General features: G+C 42.2%; 1 protein-coding gene across 1 annotated transcript; it reads right to left on the bottom strand.

The window, feature by feature from the left end:
• Positions 1–974: 974 nt before the first annotated feature.
• On the bottom strand, positions 975–1,556 carry Msgn1 (mesogenin 1). The gene has a single exon (XM_046441681.1). The coding sequence runs from the start codon at positions 1,554–1,556 to the stop codon at positions 975–977; it is 582 nt and encodes a 193-aa protein (XP_046297637.1).
• Between the last annotated feature and the right edge of the window lie 22,803 nt (positions 1,557–24,359).

Below are 24,359 nucleotides of genomic sequence, written 5' to 3'. Positions count from 1 at the left end.
ACTTCCTCTGGAGGGATTCAACACAGGCTGGAGTTACCATTTCTGAGCTTTTCACTTATTACCTATGGAATTTTTTTTTCCCAAGCCAATCTCTTCATTTGAGAAATAAGCAAATGAAGGGATAAATGGGTCATATGGGTCATATTCACACCAGGCCTGAGACCGGGAGCTTCTGCACTCTGAGTCCTGCTGCAGGACTCTCAGTGCTGGGCCTCCTCAGCCTTCTCCTTCTTTCTGTGCCCTCATTCCCTGGCACACAGGTGTCAGTGGGCACAGACTTCTTTTTCATGCCTCAAGACAGGGGCTCTGCTCTTTAAGATCTTCACTTTGTCTTAACTGGACCATTTGCCTCTGACTTCCTATTTACCATAACAGCACAGCAATTCCTTCTGCATTGAAGTGATTTTGATCCTATCAAAAGTAAAGGCATAACTTCTGTTGAACACACACACTCACGCACACACACACACACACACACACAGAAACAGGAGAGTTCTACCTCTACTTGGCACAAAACTTTCTAAGCAAGAATCCAGGTGTCACACTGGACCCTGTACAACATTCGAGCTTAATTAACAACAGAAAGAAAGCTCCCAACACCAAATGGCAGAAGATTAATTGTAACTATTTTATCTTATTGAAAAAAAAACTGCATTTAAAATGCAGTAACCATTTAGAATACCTTGAACAAACACAGAAGGACAAAATAATCTGTCTCTTTGCAAAGGATGAGAATCCTGAGAGATGGTAGAAAAAACTGGAAGCAACAGTTTCTGTTGTGCGGCAGGTTGGTGTTCTGGCTGCTTCAGGGAGTCAGACGGGAATCCCTCAGAACTTCTCAGATGACAAGATTACCACACTAACTATACACAAATAAGTCTATGCTGTTGTCCCAAGAGATACTCCAGGTCTTTAAAGCTCCTTTACTCTCCCCCCGGGAGACTAAAACTGGCCAGATGCCCCAGGGGTAGAGCTCACACACTCTGGGGCCTGGGCTCTCGGCCGCCGTTGAGGAGGTCTGTGAGCTCGCTGATGTACTTGATGGTGTATTTGAGTGTCTGGATCTTGGTAAGCGGTTGGCCTCGCTGGCTGTAGACAGGTGGCAGGTAATTCCGAAGGGTGTGCAGGGCATCAGCCAAGGTCCTCATTCTGAGCTTCTCCCTCTCGCTGGCCTTCCGTCTCCGCTGCACGGACATCTTGACTTTGGGGCCCTTCTGGGCCTTGGGGCCACCAGGGCCCTGTAGGTAGGCAGGTTGGAAAGCTAACATATTGTAATCCACCTCCACTAGGCCACCGGCCCCGTGGCTGCTACAGCCATTGCTGCTCCCATTGCTGGCCCCGCCATGGCCACAGGGCAGTCCAGCCCCAGCTGGACAGGGGGAAGAAGAATAGGACTCCAGTGATGGAGCTGGGGAAAGGCTCTGGGAGGGGGAGGCCCGGCTCGGCTCAAAGGGCCCGGCCCTGTTTTTCCAGTCCCAGGAGGACAGCAGGCTGGGGCTGTCCGAGGAGTCCAGGCCATCCTCGAGGCTGAGGAAGGTCTCTTGCAGGTCGTCCATGCCCCGAGACAGCTGCGCAGGGAACAACTCCCTGGCGAGTGAGAAAGAAAGTTCTGCCGCCCAGCCAGAGAGGAGCTCTCTTTTATGGTGGTGGGGGAGAAGTGATGAAGTGGGAGAGAGGGCCGGGTGGAGGGAGTTCAAAGGAAAAACCAAGGACCAAGATGGAAAATGAACTCTTCAGGTGTCACTTTCTCCTCATTGATAATTAGCATCCTCCAGCTAAAATGTCTTTAAACAGAAAGGCCTCCAAGAGAAGAAAAAAGGAATTATCTTGTTGTAACTAAACCAATTAAGGCTGCATAACTAGACTTAGCATTGTCCTGTGGAACTCATTAATGAGGAGCCAAAGAAAACAAACCTGGGCATATGCAGCAAGTGGCTGAAGGCCCTGGTGGAGGAGAGGAGAGTGCCTGAGAGGGCCGCTGGGCCACTTCATCCAGACCTGGCTATTTCAGAATAGATGGGTATATTGCTAGAGAAGGGGCATGATTGTGGGACAGGCAGCTCCTCTGAGCCTTGATTCCCCCCATGTCAAAAGCCGACAATATCAACTCCTAGGGCTGCTGGGAGGCTAGCACATGGAAGACACGCAGCGGTTGCTTGCTCTCTGGCAGGTTTTCCCTGGTTTTGTAGAATTCAGATGTGTCCTGAATAGTCTCTACTTGATGGCAAAGACCAGAAGCTCCAGTAAACCCAGAGACTTAGGAGAAGGAAAGATCCTTCAAGAAAGTATAAAGCTCTTCCTGCTTTAACTGAGCAGATTTGGAGTCTCCATAGCAAACAGATGCCAGAAAATGGAAAATTCCTGAAAGCCAGGGAGTATTGTAAGAATACCTGGCATTTAGCCCCCTGAAGATCTTTTTGAAATCCAGCTGTGGAGTCACACCTTGTTTTTTGAAATGTATAGGGGAAGTGTGAAATTAACAAGGGAGCCTGTTTTCCCCACCACAGCTCCAAATGCCACTGAATGTGTTAAGTTGGATGGCCCTGCTAGTTTGCTTCACTTCCTATATGCTCTGATAGACCCCGTATTTCAGAAAAGGAGCCTCAGATTCCCCATTTGTCCCACAAACATAACTTATTCTCCTTACAACTATTTCTACCAATTAGTACTAACCTCAGAGTCACAGTGAGTTACATTTTTAGAGTAATGTTAACATGTCCTTCAACATGGTTACTTAATATCCTTTGTAATTATTTAAAAGTAATGTCAGTGATCTAATTAGAACATTGATGGTATTTTTAATTAGCAAAGCTCAGGGAAGAAATTTGTAGAAGAATGCTCTTAATTTTACCATTTACTAAAGCATTGTAAACCCGAACCTGAAAAATAATACCAGGGAAATATAATAAGTGTAGTCAATGATTCTTCTTCCTTTTCCTTCTCCCTTCTCTCCTTCCTCAACCCTTGCTAAGACACCTAGAATGTGTATAACTATTTAAGCAACATCACACATATTATAACTAGCATTCATATAATAAAAGCCCAGTATTTACAAATGAAGATGCAGAGGCTCTCAGAGGTTGAGACTTAGTCCCAACCTCCCTGATAGGAAATGCCAGGGTCATTAGAAAGTAGTATGACAAAATTCTCCTGGAAGACTACAAAACTTGCCCTATTTTAAAATCTATTTTCTCTATTTTAGTTGATTGTGGTAGAGGCAGGTGATCTGAAGGTGACTCAAAGAGCGTGGATTCCCAGTAGATGTAAGGTGGCTGGGTTGGTCACTGCCACCAATAGGCAGGCTCTCAGTCCTTTTAATATAAATCTTACAGTTTACCTGGAACACTATCTCCATTCCCAGACTCTGCATTTTTTCCCCTTTTTACAGATTTTTTTCTGAAATTGCTATTTTCTTGAAGTTCTATTTTGGGGCATTTTATTTCCTAAATGAGACAATACCTGCCAAATCCTTGGTAAACTACATACACTTAGTAAGTATAGGGTTTGTTATTGTTGCCACTGTCTATTCATTGTCAAACCACCAGGACCAGAATGACTTACTGTGCTGTGACTGTACCACTCCTGACCTCTGGCCCCAATCTCCCAGTGCTGCTGGCCCCAAAAGCATTCTTAAAATATGGCAACTACATGGCTTATAAGCTTCTCAATGTACAGTCTCTCTCTGGTAAGAATTGAAACACAGCCAGACTTGCATTCACTCCACTTGTCTCCCAAAAGTGTTCTATCTCAATCCTAGGAAAATAAAGGTGAAGGATAGTGTCATACTATTGGCACTGAAAGGCCTAGGCTTAGGGACACAATAGCTTTTTTTTTTTCTGTCTTCATTAAGAACAAAGAAGCATTGGAAAGCCTAGAGTTCAGCACACAATAACTGGGTTTTTCTGTCTCTATTAATAACAAGTCTAGACTGGACTTGATAAACTCTTTTGGGAGAGGGTGTTATAGTAGAAAGAGGAACCAGTGGTCAGTCCTTTAGAGCAAATGGCCCACCCTCTCAGGGCCTGCATGTCTTAATTTGTAAAAGGGGACAATAATACCATTTTTGTCTTCTTTGTGAAGATCATCTGACAGCTGAAGAGAGTGTTGAGCATTCTGCTGCAGGGATGGGAACAGAAAATCCTAAATTGCTGACCTTCCAGAGCTTTTTCTTAATTTGAAACTAATACAAATTAAGTGCTAAGCTTTCATATTCAGCAGACTATATATTTCCCACATTACTGAGTTATTGGGATATTTAAATATTTAATTTAAATGACATTCACTCAACTAATATGTATAAGCTCTTATGACTATAATTATAACAGATTGTAAAGAGGCCGCTAACCCAAGGCCTACTCCCAAGACACCTTGAAAAATTTCCTGTTCCTATTTTCCAAACAGTGGCATAGAGCAACAGGTTGTCTTAGCTCCTGACTCCTGGGCCTTCATTTTAACCTCTGTGCAAATTAGAAAATGCTGAGCTTGGTTTATTTCAGCCCTGCTCACCTCCTTGACCAGTCACCTTTGTGTAAGACAGGCCACAACCTCCCCAAATGATGGCCTAGGGAACCCCTGGCTATGTTCTTCCTCTACGGTGTTAGCATTTTTAGAGTTTAGGGGCTATTCAAACATTGGTGGATAAATAGAAAGCAGTAGTGGTGGCAGGAGAGTAGCTCTTGGAGTCAGAATGAACCTGGGTCAAACTTTACATCTGCTGCTAAATAACTTTAATCTTGGACACTTTAATCCAACCTCTCTTAGTTTTAGCCCCATCTGTACAACTGATACCCCAATACTTGCCTCCTAGAAGATGTTCTTTTGCCAGGGCTATAAACTGTCAGTTTTAAGTATAGTAACTGCTGTTGCTGTAATTATCAACTATATGTTCAGGAAGTTCTTGGTCCCTTGAGTCAAGAGAAGTTAGAGCAACAATATACACATTGACCAACATATTGCTCCCGTTTTCTCTTGGTCTCAAGTCACCTCTGTTTGGAAATCCTCCTGTGAAAATTAGTATCATCCTACATACCATGTTACTATAGCTATGAAGTTATAAAAAAAATAAAAATTGAACCTGGCACAGTGGAGCACACCTGTAGTTCCAGCAAGCAGGGCTTCAGAAAACCCATAGACCAAATGAATAATCATCTTCTTAGTTCCTTGCACCATGCTTAAGACCTAGCAAAATAATTATCTGTACCTTCAAAGAATTTCCAAAGTAATTAGGGGAAATAAGTCATATCTATGGGTGATATTGTCACCACCAACCCTGTTTTGCTAATAAGAAATCAAGGCTCAAAACAGTTAAATAACCTGCCTGAAGTTCTGCACCCAAACACTTGGTAGCCCCAGGATTAGAAGGTGACTGGAGTTCAGGATGTTCACTGCCAGCTCTGCTGCCTCCTGAAGACAATTGGAGACATTAGCATGACCGTCCCTGCAGAACTGTTGAGGCTGGGACTCAAGCTTGGGCTGGAAGACTGGCCTATTCATTCATACAGCCAGTGTAGACAGAGCACCACAGATTAGCCATGTGCTGGGCACTGTTGGTGCTAAAATGATGTCCAGCAGTACCCTCCTTATCTTCAGTTTCATTGTTGGAGGTTTTAGTCACCCCAGGTCAACCATGGTTTAAAATATTAAATGGAGAATTCTAGAAATAGACGTTAAGTTTTAAATTATGCACTCTATATAGCAGTGTGATAAAGTCTATTCTGTCCCACTGTATCCTGCCAGGGACATGAATTGTCTCTCTGTCCAACATATCTGTGCTATATATGTGACCCACCTGCTGGACACTTAGCAACCATCACTGTTACCCGGTTGACTGCCGAGGTACAACAGTGCCTTGCTGAAGAGACCCTTGTTGTGGCCTTCTTCATTCACCTCGTCATTCACTTCATTTCATCCCATGGGGTCTTGGAATGGATTCCCTGAAGATAGCCTATATGGTAAGTTTGGACCTTCGTGCCCTCATTCCTAGATTAGATGACTGCATGAGACATGCACCCACACAACTACATTCTGTCCTGGACAGTGCACAGGCCCAATTCTTATAGTCCAGGTGTGCACACATGCAGTCTTCAGAGACACTGCTTCCTTGGCCACATACACAACCCTGCCAGTGATCAGAACAGTAAGAATATAATAGGAAAAAATTTATTCAGTGCTAAGTGCTTTATATGGCTCACTTCCTGTAAATCTTGCAAAAATCTTTTTGTGTTCCTATTTTAAATAACAAAAAAACTGAGGCTTAGAGAAGCTGAAAAATTTGTTCCACATGACAAGAAAGAGGAAGTGGAGGAGCATGACTTAGACCCAGGGGTGCTGCTGACTTCAGTAGCTCCAGACAGTCAAGAGGGAATTACTCCCTTGGGAAGAGAGAGGTGAGAGAGGGTTTTGGAAGGCCCCTGTGCATGTTGCAAGGTTTGCATTTTCTTTACAACTCTGAGTTTACAATTCCAGAACCAAGGCATCTGTCTCCTGCCTGACATCATCACCATTTCCAGTATTTTCTGTAGCCTTGAGCACACATATTATCAAGCAGATGATAAAGATGGTATTTACACTTTTTCCTATAATTGAAACTTTTAGAAAGAATATTTTATTCTTTTATAAATCAAACACATTATGCGTCAATATCAATAATAGTAATAACACTTTCAATTTTTCAGTACTTAGAGTATTTCTCTGTGCTGGGAAGTAAACCAAAGGGCCTTCCTTGTTCACACTCTTTCCTACACAATCATCAACACAGGCCTTACCCTCATCTTATAAAAGAGGAAGCAAAACTCAAATGCTGAGGATGTTGTTCAAGGTCATGGGGCGCAATGACCACAATCTCACTGTACCACTGTGCCACTGAGACACCCATAGCCAACTGCAGGAATGTCATCAGTTCTTGCCCTCTGAGCCTCTCTCCCTTTGACATTCAGACTCCTGGCCATGAGTGTCTTGATTTCCAGCTGGTCTGGCCACTGCAGTTTTTGCCCACCCTGAGCACTACACATTCCACCACCTTTGCATCTTCCACAGTTCCTTCCTCCAGCCAGTCACGCAGAAGCTACTGGCCAGCCCAGTTCCTGGCCTTCCTGCCAGCCAAGGGACCACTGTTAAGACAGTCGGGAAAAAGTTAGAAACTTGGACTCCTTCACTCCATCAGGCAGTCTTAGCACCAACTAACATTCAACAAAAAAATAGATGTTTCTGTGGCAAATGGAGTACAGTAGTGTGTGTGTGTGTGTGTGTGTGTGTGTGTGTGTGTGTGAGAGAGAGAGAGAGAGAGAGAGAGAGACAGAGAGAAAAGAAGAAGAAAATAGCTAAGTGCGATGTGATATCCTCCCTATGTCCTTGACCTGGTAAAGAGAAATGAAAGCAGCACTCCCCTGTGTGGTTACTGGTCACAAGCTCCCATGTTGTCAAAGCTGTGAGAGATTCAGCACATCCACTGTGAGGTCCTTTAGAGCGTGACTTTGTCACTGCCATCATGCTCACTACAAACCAAGGCAATAGCAAAACTGTTGGGCGCTCCTGATTTGAGTTTGTGACTCATTGTAAAGGTTAAGAGTAATATTTTGGTTTCCCTCTCTTTAAAAATGACTTGTAGTACATCACACAGTATGTGAAGTAGATGATTTTTCATAATCCAAGCCTTCAACCTGTGGATAGGACCAAGCAGCAGACAATAAAGGAATGAAATAGACTCAGTTGATAGAACAGACAAAAGACAGAAGAGAAATATGCTAAAATGTGGAAATTCTTTAGCACAGAAAGGAAAAACCACTGTGGACTTCTCCAGCCATTCCTGAAAATCCTCTCACTGAGAGTTACGCTTAGTCTACCCGTTAGCAAAAGGTGTTCCTGAGGAAGAGCAGCGTCCTCCCTCTGGATCATCTGAGAGACTTCCTGTCTTGTGAGCATGTTTACAGTGTGCACTCCAGAGCAAATCTCATCAGCTCTGCACAGTCAGAATGTTGATTTTCTTTGCCCAATGAATGTAGACAGAGGCCAAAGCAGCATGACTTTCTCTAAAAAGAATCAACCCCCAGGTATCTATGTCCCTGCAGGGTCACTGGCCCCTGAATCAAAGCCTTTTTTTTTTTTTTTTTTTTAAATATCACTAAATATGTTCATTTGGGGAAAAAAAAATGCCCGGTCACCATGTCTGCCATAGTGGGCATTTATGTGGAAGACAGGGGGGTGGCAGAGAAACATCAGAGCAGAGGAAGGTGCAATAAAAAGAGGAAGCAGAAGCTAATTCTCCCCAGAGACCATCAGGGAAGGATGTTTTGGTTATTTTTATTACAAAGGAATAAGAAGCCACTCATCTTGTTCAAAAATTTTAGAATGTCAACACGTATCCCATAAAGCTGAGGTTTTCCACCAACTGGAGATGGGCAGTATCTTTGAGTGAGTCACCAATAATTCTTCAGCAACTGGTTAGCAAGATTTAAAAAAAAAAAAAAAAAAAAAAACCTCATGTGTTACATTTACACCTACTTCCCCTTTTAAGTCAGATTCTTTATTACCACTGGTATTTGGGGTGGCATTTTAATACCCATGTCAAAAAGTTGAAAGCAATTTGTGGGGAGGTTGTTCTTCAAGGATTACCCTCTGTTCTTGTCAGTCTAAGGATCAGAAAAGAGCAGTTACTTCTTCATTCTTCTCTAGTAATGCCCAAACTCCCATTATTAAAATGAATTTTAAAATATTTGGGTAGATATTTTCATTATGAGCATGCTTATTTTCACAAAGTTTGGCTTCCATTTTTGACCATTTATAAGTCAGATTTCTGTTCTTTCCAAGTGAACTTCTGCAAAGCAAATACAAGGCAAAGAACAATCTGGAAAAAAAATTCTCGATATTTTCATGTGAGATAAGCAAATATGATAGCCAAAAGGTTATTGCTATGAAGAATACACACAGATAAAAAAAACACACACAAGCTTGCCATTGGGGAAATGAATAGGGGCATGAATAAACAGCTCACAAAAGAAGAAATACAAGTGGCTAATAAATGTAGAGAAGACGTTCACCTCACTGGTAATCAAAGACATGTAAATGGAAACTACAAGGAGAGGCCATTTTTCACCTCTCAAATTGGCAAAGTTGGCAAGAAGGTGAGGAACTGATCCTTCCCACATACTGCCTGTGGGAGAATCAACTACTGCGAGTTTTAAAATACTATAAAGTCTCTAAAATACACTTTAGACTTTAAAAATACTTTTAAAGAACTTCATTCTATAGAACTAAACAAATTTGCAGTCAAATATTTATGGACAAGAATCACCATAGTTATGGGAGTAAAAAAAGTAGAACCAACTAAAATATTTAATAACAAAGAAGTAGCTACATAAATTATATCCTCTTCATATGGAGGAATGTTTTACAACTGATAAATAAATCATATTTATGAAGAACATTTAATATAGGAAACACAATCTCATATTAGAGTTTTTAAGCAGGATATAGAAAACTTCACTTTGATGCAATTTAAATTTTCTTTCTCAAAGAAAAGCCAGTAACTGTTAAGATGGTGATTTCTAGTAACAGAAATTGCAAGTAAGTTTTTCTTCATTCTTTGTATTACCGTCTTGAGAGGTAGTCTAATGTTGTGGTGGGGAGCCTAACTCTGGAGCCAGACTTCCCAGGCTCAGAGTTTGCTGCCTCCACTTAACAATAAGATCATAAGAAGGGGATCTCTACTTCTCAGTTTCCCCTGTTTGTAATGTGGGGATAACACCCCTATCCATGTCACAGGGTCCTTGTGAAGATTAATATTCATGAATAAATTCTGGGTTAACTGGCCTGAGGCATAACAAGCACTGAACAGTTGGAGGTTGTTAGTATTATTCATAGTTATCAGTATTATGTAACCTTAGAAAAGCTATTAATTTTAAAATTACAATATTAAAAGCAGTGTCTAGGCAAGGCTGGCCTAAGTGGGTCCCTGTATAAGTGAAACAGTTAGGAATCACAGTCCTCAGAGTTGAATCAAAGCATCTGGGTAGTATACTTATTTAAAAATTAAAAGAACAATTAAAAAAAAAGGAAAGAGGAAGAGAGGAAGGGAAAAAGGGGGTGAAGTAATTAAGTGAGTAGGTAGGTAGGCAGGAAGGGAAGGAAGGAGGAGGAAATGATAATAGGAAATGGACAGGCAGGATGTGGTAAGTCCTCACTGAGTCCTTGTTGGAGCTCCACACTCAGTGAGTAGAGATGAAACAAAAGGGGCAACAGAAAAGGTGGAAGAGGAATCACTATTCCTTTTTCCCACTAAGAAAAGACTCCAGGCTTTCCCCTCCCCGGGTGCAGTTACTGAGCAGGTGAATGGCTCTCTCAGCTTCTGTAGGCCCAGTGATTGGGCTCATCTCCAGCAGCTCTAAAGGTCCGATGACCTCTCCCACAAGGAGTCACCAAGTCCACATTCACAACATGCCCTCACTTCCCTGATGTCAAGCATCCCTGGGGGAGAAGGGAAGCACATTTTCAGGAGAATCTCCAGGTTCCTCTCCTGGATCGGATTGGTAAGTCTAGGCTGGGGCCTGGTAATCTCTCTCTTTTTTTTTTTTTTTATAAACAGTTGGGAACTAACAACTTGAATAGGTGGACGACCTCCCCAGATTCAAGAGCAACGGAGCCAAGCCAAGAGCACCTCCGGTATGGGCCATTTTGTCACAATTAATAAAATCACAGAATATAGGGAACAGGACTAGAGGATCTGTAGACTCTATAACTCCTTGACATTTTCTTGCTACTAAAACTTCCCCTTACCTCTTGTCCAGTAGGTTACCCATTCCTACTTCCACTGTCAGTCTCCTGGAAGGACCCATTATCTCCATTAGACCCAGGCACTTCTTTTTTGTGTGTCAATGACTCCTGCTTTCTTTTTCCAAGGCATGTGAAATGGGACATCTTGACACTCTTAGCAAGAAGGAAGTTCCTACTTGTAAGATCTTGGCCATGTGATACTAATTAATAAAATAACCAGGTAACTTAGCAAGGCTGAATGTGCAAGCATCACCCAACTATAGGCAATGATGTAAAACTGCCAGAGAAAATTTTGTTCTGTAAGACAGTGCTTCAGCACATGAAGCAAAAGGAAGTAAAATCTCCCTTGATAACTTCTCTGCCTGTCACTTAAGACTGTGCATGGTTTGGGTCATCGTGCCCTTCCAACTCTATGTAACTATGTATTCCAGAGGGCTCTGCACTGTCCTGAGACCACATTTCTTTTCTCAGTCTTTGTCTGGGCTATGTCCTTCACTCTATTGTCCCTTCCTCACCCTTGACTTCTCAGATTCTCCTAATCCTTCTAAGCTATGACCAACTGTCTCGTCCAGAATCCCTCTCTGCTTCCTCCAGTCCTCAGTGACCGTTTATTTGTGCAACCCAGGTCAGCAGTTTACTGTATTGTCCTATACTTTTTCCAAAACCTTTATTTGTTAAATTTAGAATCTAGAACCTTTATAATTACTACACAGAAATATTGTTTTAAGATTTGCACATGAGTTACGTCTTTGGAGTATCACAACTCAGGAGGTGGGTAATGTCACTGGAGAGTTGGGAAAACCAGTGTGAAAAATGTTTTTTTTTTTTTCTTTTCTTTTGTTTTTGTTTTCTTATGTTTGTCTGTGGAAAAACTACCCAGTAAGTGGCACTATTAAAAGACTACCTCTGGAGAAAGGAATAACAGTTTCCCCCATAGGAAAACTTGGAAACTCAGAGTGTAATGAAGGGCTGTCTCTATTGTCCAGACCCACCCAAGGGACAAGATATCACTTTAAAGAACAGCTGCATCATGGGGCTGAGACTGGCATCCACATTCAAATGACAGGCTCCTTACTGCAGCTGTTGCTGCCTTTAGACGCTGGACAGCTGTTGCCAGGAGATGGATTCAAACAGAACAGAGGAAATAGAATCCTGCCATAATGACCAAGGCTGCATGTATGTGTATGATGTTCTCCCCACTCCTAGCTCAGTGTTCTAAAGATATAATCTAAGTTTCCCTTAAAGGGAGGCCAGGTGTGGCAGGTGTAAGGGGAAAAAACCAAGGCAGAGAGAGTCTTGAGCTAGCCTTGCCCAGCAGTCTTAAGAATGAATCAGAGAGCCTCTGGGGGCTGCACAAGCCTTTTTAATCATTCACAACAGTGTTTGATTGTGATAGCCACTGTACTGCAGAAGTGTTCTTGGCAGAACTGGAGACAAGACAGTGGGGTGTGCTGAGGACCAGACAAGGGGATAAGAGATAAATTCTCCACTCCTCTCCCTTTCCTTCCCCATAAGAAAAGCTGTTGGTAGCATTCAGATCTGAGCATTATGCTCCAATACTGATGCCATGGGAACTGGGACTGTGATGGAGTCCCTAGCCTGTCTTTGATGCTCTTACTGCCCATTTTACTTGACACTAAAGCTCCTATTTCTCCCTCACCTTTCCCTTTCCTCTGTCTGAGTGTTCTCTTCATGCTCTCTCAGGAAGAAAGGCTGCACAGCCCCGTGGCTAGCACAGGCTTCTGCCTAGGGTGAGTAGTTGCATTCCACTGCCTATCCTGCTCTTTCTGGCATACTCTGCCCAGTCAACTCCTTGATGGCTCCTAGTCTGCCTGTAGTTGGTGCTTCATGGCCTAGCACAAGACTTTCCTGCTACAGGATAGTCCCCCAACTATAAACTGGGGACTGTCGGAACCTGCCCTCCTCTCGTTACACTCTGCTGTCCGACTCCAGCTGTACACCCACTTGCTTGAGAATGTCTATTTCTTTTTTGTAAATTTTTTTTTTAGTTGTAGATGGACACGATATCTTTATTTTATTTATTTTTTATTTGATGTGCTGCTGAGGATCGAACCCAGTGCCTCACACATGTGAGGCAAGTGCTCTACCACTGAGCTACAATCTCAGCCCCGAGAATGTGTATTTCTTTGCTCTTTTATACTCACATTCCTGCTTTAAATTATCCTATTTTGTGTTGGGTATCTTTTTCAAAGAGTTATGAGCCTTTGTGAGCACTTTCCATGCATTTTGATTTGTACTCTATCTCACAGCTTAATGAACAGGCAACCCTAGAGGACTGGGACTATTCCTGCCCATGTTTCACAGCTGAGACCCATGGCTTAAAGAGGTAGAGTAACTTGTTCTAGGTCACACACCTTAACTCTTTGCTGTGCTGCTTTGCATAAATCACCACAAATCCCTTTAAGAAGAATGCAAGTTGAGAATTCTAACATAATGTTTCAAGTAAATCATTGGGCTGGCTTTTGGAAAATAGGGTACTCCTCTCCAAAGGCTGGGCTCTTGCCACCATCCCATGGTCTCATCTGGCAACAGTGGAGTCAACCATGGGTTTGGTGCCTGTTGGGTGCTTTACACTGCTGGTGACAACCAGCTTGAGGACTTCCAACTCCAGCCGGTTCTTCTGTGCATTCATTCATTCTTTGACCTCAGAGGACCTACAAATGAACTTAAACTTTGCTCTCCTTAGGTGTCTGCTTTCTGGAACACTGTGATCACATGTCTGTGGGCACTGCCTTGAAGGTAATTCTTTACTGATCAAAGTGATAGCCTCTATTCTTAGTGGAACCAATTATGGTTGAGTTGAGGTAAGCCAGTGAACTCTTGTCAGGAAGCCTGTGGCCAGAGCATGGACTGGCTCAACCTGTTTTCAGAAGAAATCTGTGCTGAGAACACATTTTTGCTACAGTTGTGTTTTAGAGATTTCAGTGATCACATTAAACCCCCCAATACTTTGGAAGCCAGTACAGTATGCAGGTGACCCAAGGTAACCAGCAAAAAGGAGGCTGAGTATGTGGTTCAGAGCCCCCACTGCCTCTCATCCACACTGTGCAATCTGCAGTGCAGGATGCAAATAATTGGTATCTGCTCAGGCTTAGCTGCCCTTTTCAGCTCCTTGTGATATCCTGGGTCCCAACTTCTTCCTACCCTTACTCTTCTCAAATGAAACCTGCTCTGGATGGCTTTCTGCTTCCTTAAAACTGATGTGTCAATTACCCACTCTTATCTTCCAAGATAATGTGCTTTAAAACATCTAGCCAAACAAAATCATTCTCTGGGAGAAACATGCGTGTGAATTGGCTAAGATATTACCTATCTTGCACCTAGAAACTGTGCTCCTTCTGAGAACCCAGAGGAAAAAGTCCCAGACGTGCCTTCAAAGAGCCAGCACTGTGCTATCCAAGATGGCATCCACTGGCCACACAAGGCTACTGAGCCCTTGACATGTAGCCAGTCAAAGCCAACATGTGCTGTAAGTATAAAATACACACTGACTTCCAATTAATGGGAATAAAACAATGTATAATGTCTCACTAGTGATTTTTATATTCATTATATTTTGAGATAACAGTTTGAATATGTTATGTTAAATCAACGATATTGATGTATTGATGTAATTTCCCTTATATTTTTAAGAGTGGCTACTAGAAAATGATCATGTATATGCTGGCATTGTATTTCTAATGCAGTGATGGTAGATAAATGAAGAGAGAGATGATGCTAGAAAGTATTGTAAAGACACTGAAAATGAGTGTGAGAAGAAAAGGAGACATACATTTCAGTTTTCTGAAAACAGAGGCCTCAGAACGGGGTCTGGAGATAGGATTGTAGAGAAAAGTTTGGAGCATCCACACCTAGATCCAAGATGGGGGTTTTGTCCTCAGGAGGTGGTGCTAGAGTCCGCCTCAGTTTTCAAGTCAAATTGCCCATCAGAATACCTGGGCTTGGTAGATTCTTGGGCTCACTGCCCTATACCTCATGAGCCAGGATTCATGGATGTGGGACCCAGACATCCCTGTTTCACAGAGTTCTTGGGTGACTATCCTGTAGCTCCTCTGATCCCAGAAAAACTGAGCTCAGAACTCCCACAGAAGTTCTGGTGGGTTTGCACATTTCCCCTTCTGAGGGAGCAGAAGGAGGATCTTATTAGCTGATACTTTCTTCTGTTACCACCTAAGGTACTCATTAAGTGGCCCTTCCTAGGTACACTGAGAAATGATTCTTGTCAGGAGTAGTACTGTAATTCCACAAAAGAGAGAGAGAGAGAGAGAGAGAGAGAGAGAGAGAGAGAGAGAGAGAGAGAGAGAGAGAGAGATCTCTATAAGCTCGTATGTTATCAGTCTGAATAATGATCACAAGCTCTTCATATTTTCATATCAAATATAGCCATAGGAGATTAAAAGCAAGAAGAAAGAAGGAGAGTTAAGAAGGAGAGAAAAGGAGAAAGATTTGTTATTCTGACTGTGCATGATTAATGGATCTGTGGATACATGCCATTATTTTCCTTCTCTCTTTTTTCCCTTTAGCTCTTCACTTCTCTCTCAGATCTACAGCAATATCTCTTGATCCAGAGACCCCCCAGAATCAGAATCTAGGCAGTGGGGCCCAAATTTGTTTTTATGAAAGACTCTTATATGAGTTCTGGGAAGGCTGCATTTGAGAGCCACTGGCTTAGAGGTTTATAATCCTCAGGATGACTTACCTGGCACCCGATCCAGTACTTGTTGTCCAAGGTATTTCCCTCTTCATTGCTGGTCAGTCTCCTGTGTCCTACCTTTCTTTATTCTCTCAGTACAATCTCAGGACTCACCTTGGCATGGAATCACTCAATGTCATTCTTACTGGGGCAGAAGGGTACTACCTTCTTCACAGGGAACCATCAGGCTGACTTTGCTCGTGGAAATGTCTTGCTTCCGGATTGGTGGATTCACTTGACATTCAATGTGTATTTCCTAAGTACTGTATCTATGACATATCAAACACCTTACTATGCACTTACTATGCACCAGATGAGGTTCCCATGCCAGGGAGCTCACTGTTTAGAGCAGAGTCCTAAGTATAAGAAAGGTCAGGATGGGCTTCAGATGTGCCAGAAAAAAAAAATGTGTCTATTTTATTGATAAGGAGATCTACACATATTATAAGGCCTTAAAGTTGTTTTGCACAACTCCAAAAAGGCTAAGAGCTACTGATGAATTGATAATAACGATGAGTGCTAATAATGGAAAGCTAATAAAAAATGCCAAGTAGGGATTCTTAGAAATGCTGTCAAAAGCACTTATTTGCTCCATAATGAATAAGGTGAAGATGCAGAATAGTTTCCTTAGGTAGAGAGGTCAGAAGTGACAATCTGTTATCATGGTAGTTATGTGAGGTTACATGGCATTTTTGAGGAGAATGGGATGTGTACAGCCAGTCAAGAAAAATATCTTGGTAGAAATGAGCTGAGTGTACCCTACAGAGCAATTGGGATTGGGCCAGGGCTTACTGATTAAGATTTGAAACCACAGACCAGTCTCCCCTCCTACCCCTGCTGTTCTGAATGCCAGACTTACAGCTGTGAGGTTGGACGGGGAATCAGAAGAGAGCTTTCTTCTGGAACAGCTCAGTCCACACCCAAATCTATACTGGGTGATAAGGAGGGGAGATTTCTGTTTCTGTGGTTATTCCTCCTGGAGAAGAATTTCCTGAACACTTCCTCTGTAGCTTGGAGTCCCAGACTCTCAATCTGCCCTCAGTGCACAGTCCAGAGGTTTCTACGAGGACTCTGATGGGGGAAGGGAAGGATCACTCTGGGGTGGAGGTGGGATAGGGTGGGGGAGCTACGGCTAGAGCTTTGAACCTGATCTCTCAACCTCAACGGGAACACACAGCAACCAGCAACAACTTTCTTATGGCTCCCAATTTGGCACTTCTGAAGCCTCCTCTTTGAGAGTGGGGGATGGATTTTCCAAGGAGGAAAGGAATTTGCAGAATCTCTTGTCATACACAAGCCTCAGAAAGTCTTAGGAGGGGCAATGGCCCTGTGAGTGTCCTTGTTTTTCAGGGAAGCTCTCTCGGTCGCAAAATAAGACTCGGGTCCTTGTGACTGCTAGATGATTTTCAGTTACAGACTTGGCCTACTTCAGTCCACAAAATGATTGAATTCATTTCTTGTGTTGGTTCTTTGCTCTTCAGCACAATGAGGGATTTCCCAGGCAAACCAGTCACCTCAGGCAGCCTATTGGTTTTGCCACTCAGGCCTTTGCTATCTATCAGTCACTGGAGTGCAGACCCTGGCCACACTGGCCACTCACTGTGGAACCTTGAGACGTTTGTTTCTACAAGCCAGAGATCATCTGGAACACAAGGATGATAGGTAATTGGGCCGCATTGACTTGAAGAATACATGAGACAAAGCCCCTACCACATTGAGGTATTCATTAATGTGACTTGCCTCTTTTGTCTTTCACTTTGACATAGCAAATCTGTATTCTAATAAATGTGACAACATTCTCTCAAACTCAGTTTCCCATATGGTTTTAGGATTCCCTCCAGCTGCAAAAAATATAAAGATCTGAGACCCTGTGCTTGTTTCTAATAGCCTGTCTTTGGAGGGACTCTGTTCCACGGATCCCATGGAGTTGCATAGGACAGTTTCAAACCCAGACATGCAGCTGTTCATGCAGAGGTCTGTGTGAAAGATGAGTAGGAGAGGAAAAAGGCAGGGCCCAGGAAGAGCTGCCAAGGAAAAGACAGCTGCAAGTTGGTCCTCAAGTAAATTAAATTGTGACGTTTATTGGGCTATTTCCAAAATAACCAGAGCAAGAAAACTGGAATGCAGGATTACCTTTTCCAAGAAGGATCTTAGCTAACAATAGCCAGTCTTGTGTGCTAAAATCAGCTTCACTTAAGGAAAAGGTCATATGGGTTCAGAGAGATCTGGGCTTTAGTTTTCTCTCTCCCACTTCTTACTAGTGATTTGGGACAATTGAGTTAACTTCTCTGAGCCTCATTTTCCTCTTCCCTTTAAAAGAAAGGTAAATGATAGAAACTTTGCAATGTAATTGTGAGGTTAGGAAGTAAGAATTGTTTGTGTTAGGAAGTAAGAAAAACACTCGCTCTATGGTTGGTATTGGATGAACAGGAGCTATGTGGCTATAGACACATCATGCCAGGAGGCCTAAGCTTCTGGATCTGGAGCCATTATTTCTTACATTTGTATCTGGTATAGAGTAGAGAACTGAGCAGGTGGGGGAGGAAGAGGCAACAAGGATGGTGTGGGTGGGTAGAGAGAAGAAAGGAGATCAAAAGGCCTATAAATATCTGTCAAACTTTAAAATGCAAATCCCCTGCCTGTGGCCCAGTTGGGACCAAATCTTTCATTATCACCTTCCTGGGAAGGGCTTGAGAGAAAGAAAAAGGTTAATTATAGTCCTTCCCTCTGCAGAATATTTTGCTTTTGTGGTCATTTATCACATTGCCTGGCTATGTGATAAATGTTTCGTTCAACCCAGACCAGGAATCATGGGTGGGCCTGCAATCTGCATGGCTCTTGACAGAGTACCTGCTTACTGACTGGCTGAATGTTGATTCTGGGCATAGAAAATCATCTTCACTATCTGAGGGCCTAATTCTCAGGGATCCCTGTGCTGTATATTTCATAGGGAATCGTGATAAGAGACGGCCCTCGGCCCTCGAGAGGTGCAGTGGTGGCCCTCGGAGAAACTCTTGTATGGACTGGATAGTCCTTACCAATGGCCAGGGCTCTGTGCAGCCACACAACTTGGGCATATATGATGCTACAGGGCATCTCTGCCCTACTGGTTGCTCCCACAGAGATAACCTCTTCCTATGAGTTCCACTGTTCACCTGTAATTTCTATACAAAGTATGGAACTTTAGGTAAATGCCACAGACACCTTTGAAAGTAAGAAGACCACTAATCACTTGACACTTTGCAGGGCTCGGTCCATCTAGTCCCCACCACAACTACTGCTGTAAATAAAAAAGAAGGAATTTTTTTTGCCTTCTATTCTTCTTTTTCTCTTCTATTAATGGCCTCATTTTCTCATAAAAACATATTTGTATGTAATGTGTGGGTTGTTGTTTTTTTTTTTTTTTCCTGGACAAGACTCTAACAAATGTTCCTAGATGGACAGCCCTAAAACACATGGATTCATTAAACCCTTACCTGCATAAATTCACCTAAGTCTTAATCTGACAGTCTTATGCTTCCCCTTTAAATGGTACCCACTGCTCAGGGCTCCTATGGAAGCCTGCAAGGACCACCTGTGTCCTCCCTGACTACTCTCATCTGCATGCTGATGCGCTGCAATACCACAGTTTGCATCCAGCATTTACTATATTTGTTGTCCCAAGAACAAAGGAATTGGGCTGGGGCTGTAGCTCAGTGGCAGGGCGCTTGCCTAGCATGCATGAGGCCCTGGGTTCGATCCTCAGTACCACACAAAAATAAACAAATAAAATAAAGGTATTGTGCCAAACTATAACGAAAAAAAGAGAGGAAGGAAGGAAGGAAGGAAGGAAGAAAGAAAGAAAGAAAGGAGTCTGGCATCACAACCAAGTTATAAATATCTTGAAAGGAGGGAGCAGATATTATTCCAGGCCTGTACTTTATACCAGGCCTGACTCAGCCCTGAATCCATCCTGAGATCACAGCATGTTGGTGGTCAAAGCCTGGGCTTTGGCTTTAGATAGATTTGGATTCAAAGGTTAATTCATGCTCCATCCATTTGTTCATTCATTCATCAAGTTTATATAAAATGCATGCTACTGTTAAAAGTTTTGGGGATATAAGCAAAACAAAGTTTATTCTGTGTTGTTAGAAGAGTGAACAACAACAACAAAGTCTAATAACTTGTGTAGAAATTAAAAGGGTGAGAAGTGAAGATTGGAGTGGGGAGTGGCTACTTAGCTGGTATGGTCACAAAAGTGCTAGCTGAAAAGCAGGGACTAGGAGTGATGACGAGGGACTTAGGTGAGGGAGCAGGAAGTGCCAGAGCCAAGGGTGGAATGAGCTTGGTGTGGTCAGGAGAAAGCAAGCAAGCTGTCGCTCCTGGAGCAAGGCGAGCAGGGGATGGAGGCAGAAGACACGATGCGGGAGGCAGGGAGCTGTGTAGAACCTCGGAGGCTCCATGAGGGAAGCAGGGACTCAGACTAGCCCGGGAAGGGGGAGGTTAGAATGTGATTTGTTTTCAACAGATTTATCTTGCTGGGATATGTGCAACAGAAGGATATGAACAGGAAGATCAATTCAAAGGTTATTTTAGTTGTCCCTGTAAGAGATGATGATACTTGCCCTGTGGAGGTAGCAATACAAATGTGACCTCAGGCATGTTGTTTTGATCTCTTGGATTGCTTTCAAGATGAGCAAAGTATACACTTAACACAGTTAGCAAAGGACCTGACTCATTGCAGGGACTGTGGAAAGGTGATTCAAGTAAGAAATGAACACTAAAGAGATGTTAACTAACATTCCACTAAGAATTTGCAGATGACCAAGACCTCAGGACTGTCTGTTCCAGGTGGATAGAGATTTGAAGGAGAGACACTTAACTTCTGGGAAATTTGGAGCTATGCCTTTCTCATCCTACTCCTTGCTCACACCAAAACCTCCTAGCATCCTCAAGTGTTGATTGTAGTATTTTTTTTTTTTTTGGTAGATGGACATAATACCTTCATTTTTATTTATTTTTTGTGTGTGCAGAGGATTGAACCATGCCTCATGATTGCTAGTGCTCTACCACTGAGCTACAATCCCAGCCCTAATTAGTTGCTTTTTAATTCTAAAAATCTTGAGTAAATTTTTTGATAATCTCTTAAGTGTTCACAAGACTGGTTTTCTGGGACTCTGAGCTACTCTGATTTAGTAGTCAGTGTTGGATGAATCAGACCAGTAGAGGTCATTGCATCTCTAGTGCTTGGTTTCTTTAAAAGTGCCTCAGACTTAGATGTGAAGTATATAAATGCCTTAATTCTTGCCAAAGCAGCAGGAAGGAATGGGAAGACAAGTGGAATTTTAGAGTTATAGCAGGGTTCAAATCTTAGTCTTGCTGTTTACTGGATGTTGACTTTGGATAAGCCCTCTTATATGTAAATAGAGACTAAAAGTGCTACTTTCAGAGATTTTGTGGGGCACACATTAGGAATATGAAGAATTAGCAAAGCATTTGGTACACAGTGAACATGCAATATGTCTGTCTTCTTCCAGAATACCCAAGGATATTCTGTGTAACACAATTTCCAAATCATGTGAACCTACTCGTAGTCATTTGTGCCCAGTGATTTGTCTCTTTTCTCTTTATATGTGAACTAGGGACAATCATTATCTCAAAAGGTATAGATTATGACCTATTTTAAATACATCATTTTGATTCATGAGTGGATATGGCAAATAAAATCAATAACACTAACTTTGTATATTGACCCACATCTTTCAAAAGGGTGTTTTTCCTCAAAATGTCCTTGAGAGTAGGGGGAAGAGGTGGTATCATCACTGCTTACAGACAGAGGCTAGCTGAAGTCTAGAGAGGTTTGCCTGATGTCATTCCTTTCTATCAGAACTAGGATAATTACCCAGGCCACTGCTTCCCTGGCTTAAGAAAATGTCCTTTGTCTGTCTCACAGGATGTAGACCTGGTTGTACTGAGTCCTTTGACACCTCTCCTAAAACTATTCCAGCTGTGAAGCTGAGGGGCCCTCAGAGCCTGGACTGGAGACCGGTTTAAATAACCCTGTAAAATAAGCCTCCTGGCATATCAGGCATTCAGTCAGCATTTTCAGTTTACCAAAAATGTAAATCATCTTAACAATAATCACATTGAAGCAGTATCTGCAGCCAGTAGTGCTTGAAGATAAAAAGGCAAAGGACCTGGAGCTGAGGTTGTGGCTCAGCGGTAGAGTGCTCGCCTAGCACATGTGAAGTGCTGGGTTCGATGTTCAGCACCACATAAAAATAAAATAAAGGTATTGTGTCCAACTGCAACTAAATATATATATATTTTGAGAGAGAGAGAGAGAAAGAGAGAGTATTTTAATATTTATTTTTTTAGTTTTCGGCGGACACAACATCTTTGTTTGTATGTGGTGCTGAGGATCGAACCCGGGCCGCACGCACGCCAGGCAAGCGCGCTACCACATGAGCCACATCCCCAGCCCTTTTTTTTTTTTTTTAAAAGGAAAAGGACCTATAATCTACCTTCATGTGGGTAGAGACTTATAGTCTACCTTCATTCTTACATTGATTCAAAGCATTAAAAGAACAGCCTTTCAGACTAGACTCCCAGTTGAAAGGCAGAGATCTATTAAACAGCAGATTTATTAGGATGTTGAAATAGAAATCTTTGCATTTTTGATCTGATGATTCTAAATATACAAGCAGTTTTTGCCATTTTGGAAGGTCAACATTTCTTGTTTTGGCACAAAATAATACTGAGGAAACACAGACAACTTCTCTTAAATTAGTTCTACTTCGGTGCTTATATAAAGAAATTTTCCAGGGCCAGGGATATAGCAGTGGTAGACAGCTTGACTGGCCAGTGCTGGGCCCTGGATTCTGGTACTACAAAAATAAAATAATAAAAACAAAGCAAATAAACAAAAAATTAAAAAAAAAAATTCTTCCAAACCTGAGCAAAGGATTCAGTCATTCTGACCGCAGAGGGGTCAGCCTTCTTTGATGGTGACTCTCTCCTCCATTGCCAAACAGGCATTTTATCAGATTTATCTGGCTTGGGCCTAAATGAGCTATCCAGACAATCATCAGAAAAGGTCCATATTTTTTGGACAATCACTGGGGCATGCCTAACATGCTGACTCTGCAGCATGTCCCTTTAAGAGAATGTGGCAAGTCCTTAGAAGAAGCTAATGCAAGTTGTTAGCCAAGCCTGATAAAAAAGCTTTTTCTAGCTAAGGTGATAAACATTGCCACGTTAATCTACAGATGAAAGGATGCCGCCTTAATGATATTATTTAAGCTGTTTTACCCTAAGTGCTTCAGCACAACAGGAACAGCAGTTGATTTAGTTCCTTCACCATCAGAAAGCATCTTAAACTGGCTACCAGGGACTAGTGATGGAGCTGATGGGAGGGCACATTCCAATTGGATTTGATGTTTCCTCTTGGGAACTGAAGAAATAAGACCTTGAATTCACCACCAGTTAATCAACATCCACTGTGTTCTGTGCCAGCCCTCTGCTACAGATTCAGAAATAGAAGATGGCTTCTCTTAGGATGTTGTCTAGGATAGGAGACAAAAATGGGAACCAACACAAAACCATTTAAAGGTAGTATTTTATAAGTCTACAAGGAATAGTAGGGATCCACAGAAGCAATAGCAATCTTTTTTCTAGAGAGGACTGTTTACATTGATTCTTTGATAAGTAAATAAGAATGTAAAGCTGAGAAGGTATAGTGTGTCAAATCCTGGGCAGAGTTCAGACAGATACACACATTTTAAGATTTAATCCCTGTGCTCAGAGATCTCAATCTTGTCTGAGAGGACAAGGACAAACCCTCAACTGTTTGTTGAATGAATGCATGAAAGTAATACTCTCATAGAAGCTTGTGCAGTTTCTCTGGGAACACAGAGCAACTAATCTACTTGGAAGGAGAGAAGCCATGCCATTTGTGTTGGTCTTTGACAGATAAAGAGGAATTTGTCTAGCTAAGAAGGAAGGAGCAGGCATTTCAGGCATAAACTTATGAGGAAACCCATTGATGTCCACTGAGGGAATAACAAGTGTTCTTAGGTGGCTAGAACTGAGGTTTATGGCTGTGAATGCCTGAAACTAAATCTAGAGAGAAGTTGGATGGAGGCAGGTTGCCCCACCCTTGTGAGCTATGTTGAGTTCCTAGACCATATTCTGCAAGGAAGTATAGCCATTCCTGGTACAGGCTTCATAGTGGGATGGGGGAAGTCATTTGTGTGGCTATCTGTTACCATGTCCAGCACTGTTCTGATACTCTGTGAATACAAAGAACTAAGTCCTTGCCTTCATTAAGTTTACATTCTAGTTGAGTAAAAAGATTAAATAAATAAATAATAAAACAAGCAAAAAAAAAAATAAAACAAACCCAACATTTTATGTCAGATACAAGAAAAATTACAGTAGGGTCACAGGACAGTAATGGGAAATTAGATATAAGGTCAGGAAAGATTCTCTGAAGTGTTATATGAGGAAAGAACTGAATGAAATGTGGAAACATAAATGCACCAAATTGCTTTCACTAATGACTTAGGAAATGAATTCTAATTTCGGCTTTAGCCTTTTCTACTTGGATGGCCTGGAAAACTTGTTTTAAGCTCATAGAGCACCAATATAATTATTGAGATGCTCAATAAATGTTAGGTGACTAGAGTAGTTACCAAATTATATTTGAATAAGTGCTTCTTCTTTTTTCAATATTAGAACCTAAGTTCATGTTACAGGCTTTAGAATGCCTTTTGTCATGCTAACCTAGATAAAGAGCTTCTTTTCTCTGAAAACACCTCTCCAACACTTATACTGACCCCTTATAGAGTTATGATGTCTACATTTTTATACCAAGGGGAGTATTTGGCTGTATTCAGCT

This window comes from Marmota monax, unplaced genomic scaffold (assembly GCF_021218885.2).
Source record: "Marmota monax isolate L192 unplaced genomic scaffold, Marmota_monax_Labrador192_F-V1.1 WCK01_AAM20220418_F8-fsc00010, whole genome shotgun sequence".
Taxonomy (NCBI): domain Eukaryota; kingdom Metazoa; phylum Chordata; class Mammalia; order Rodentia; family Sciuridae; genus Marmota; species Marmota monax.
The sequence above is the reverse complement of the archived record's forward strand: the minus strand, read 5'-3'. Positions and strand labels throughout refer to the sequence as shown.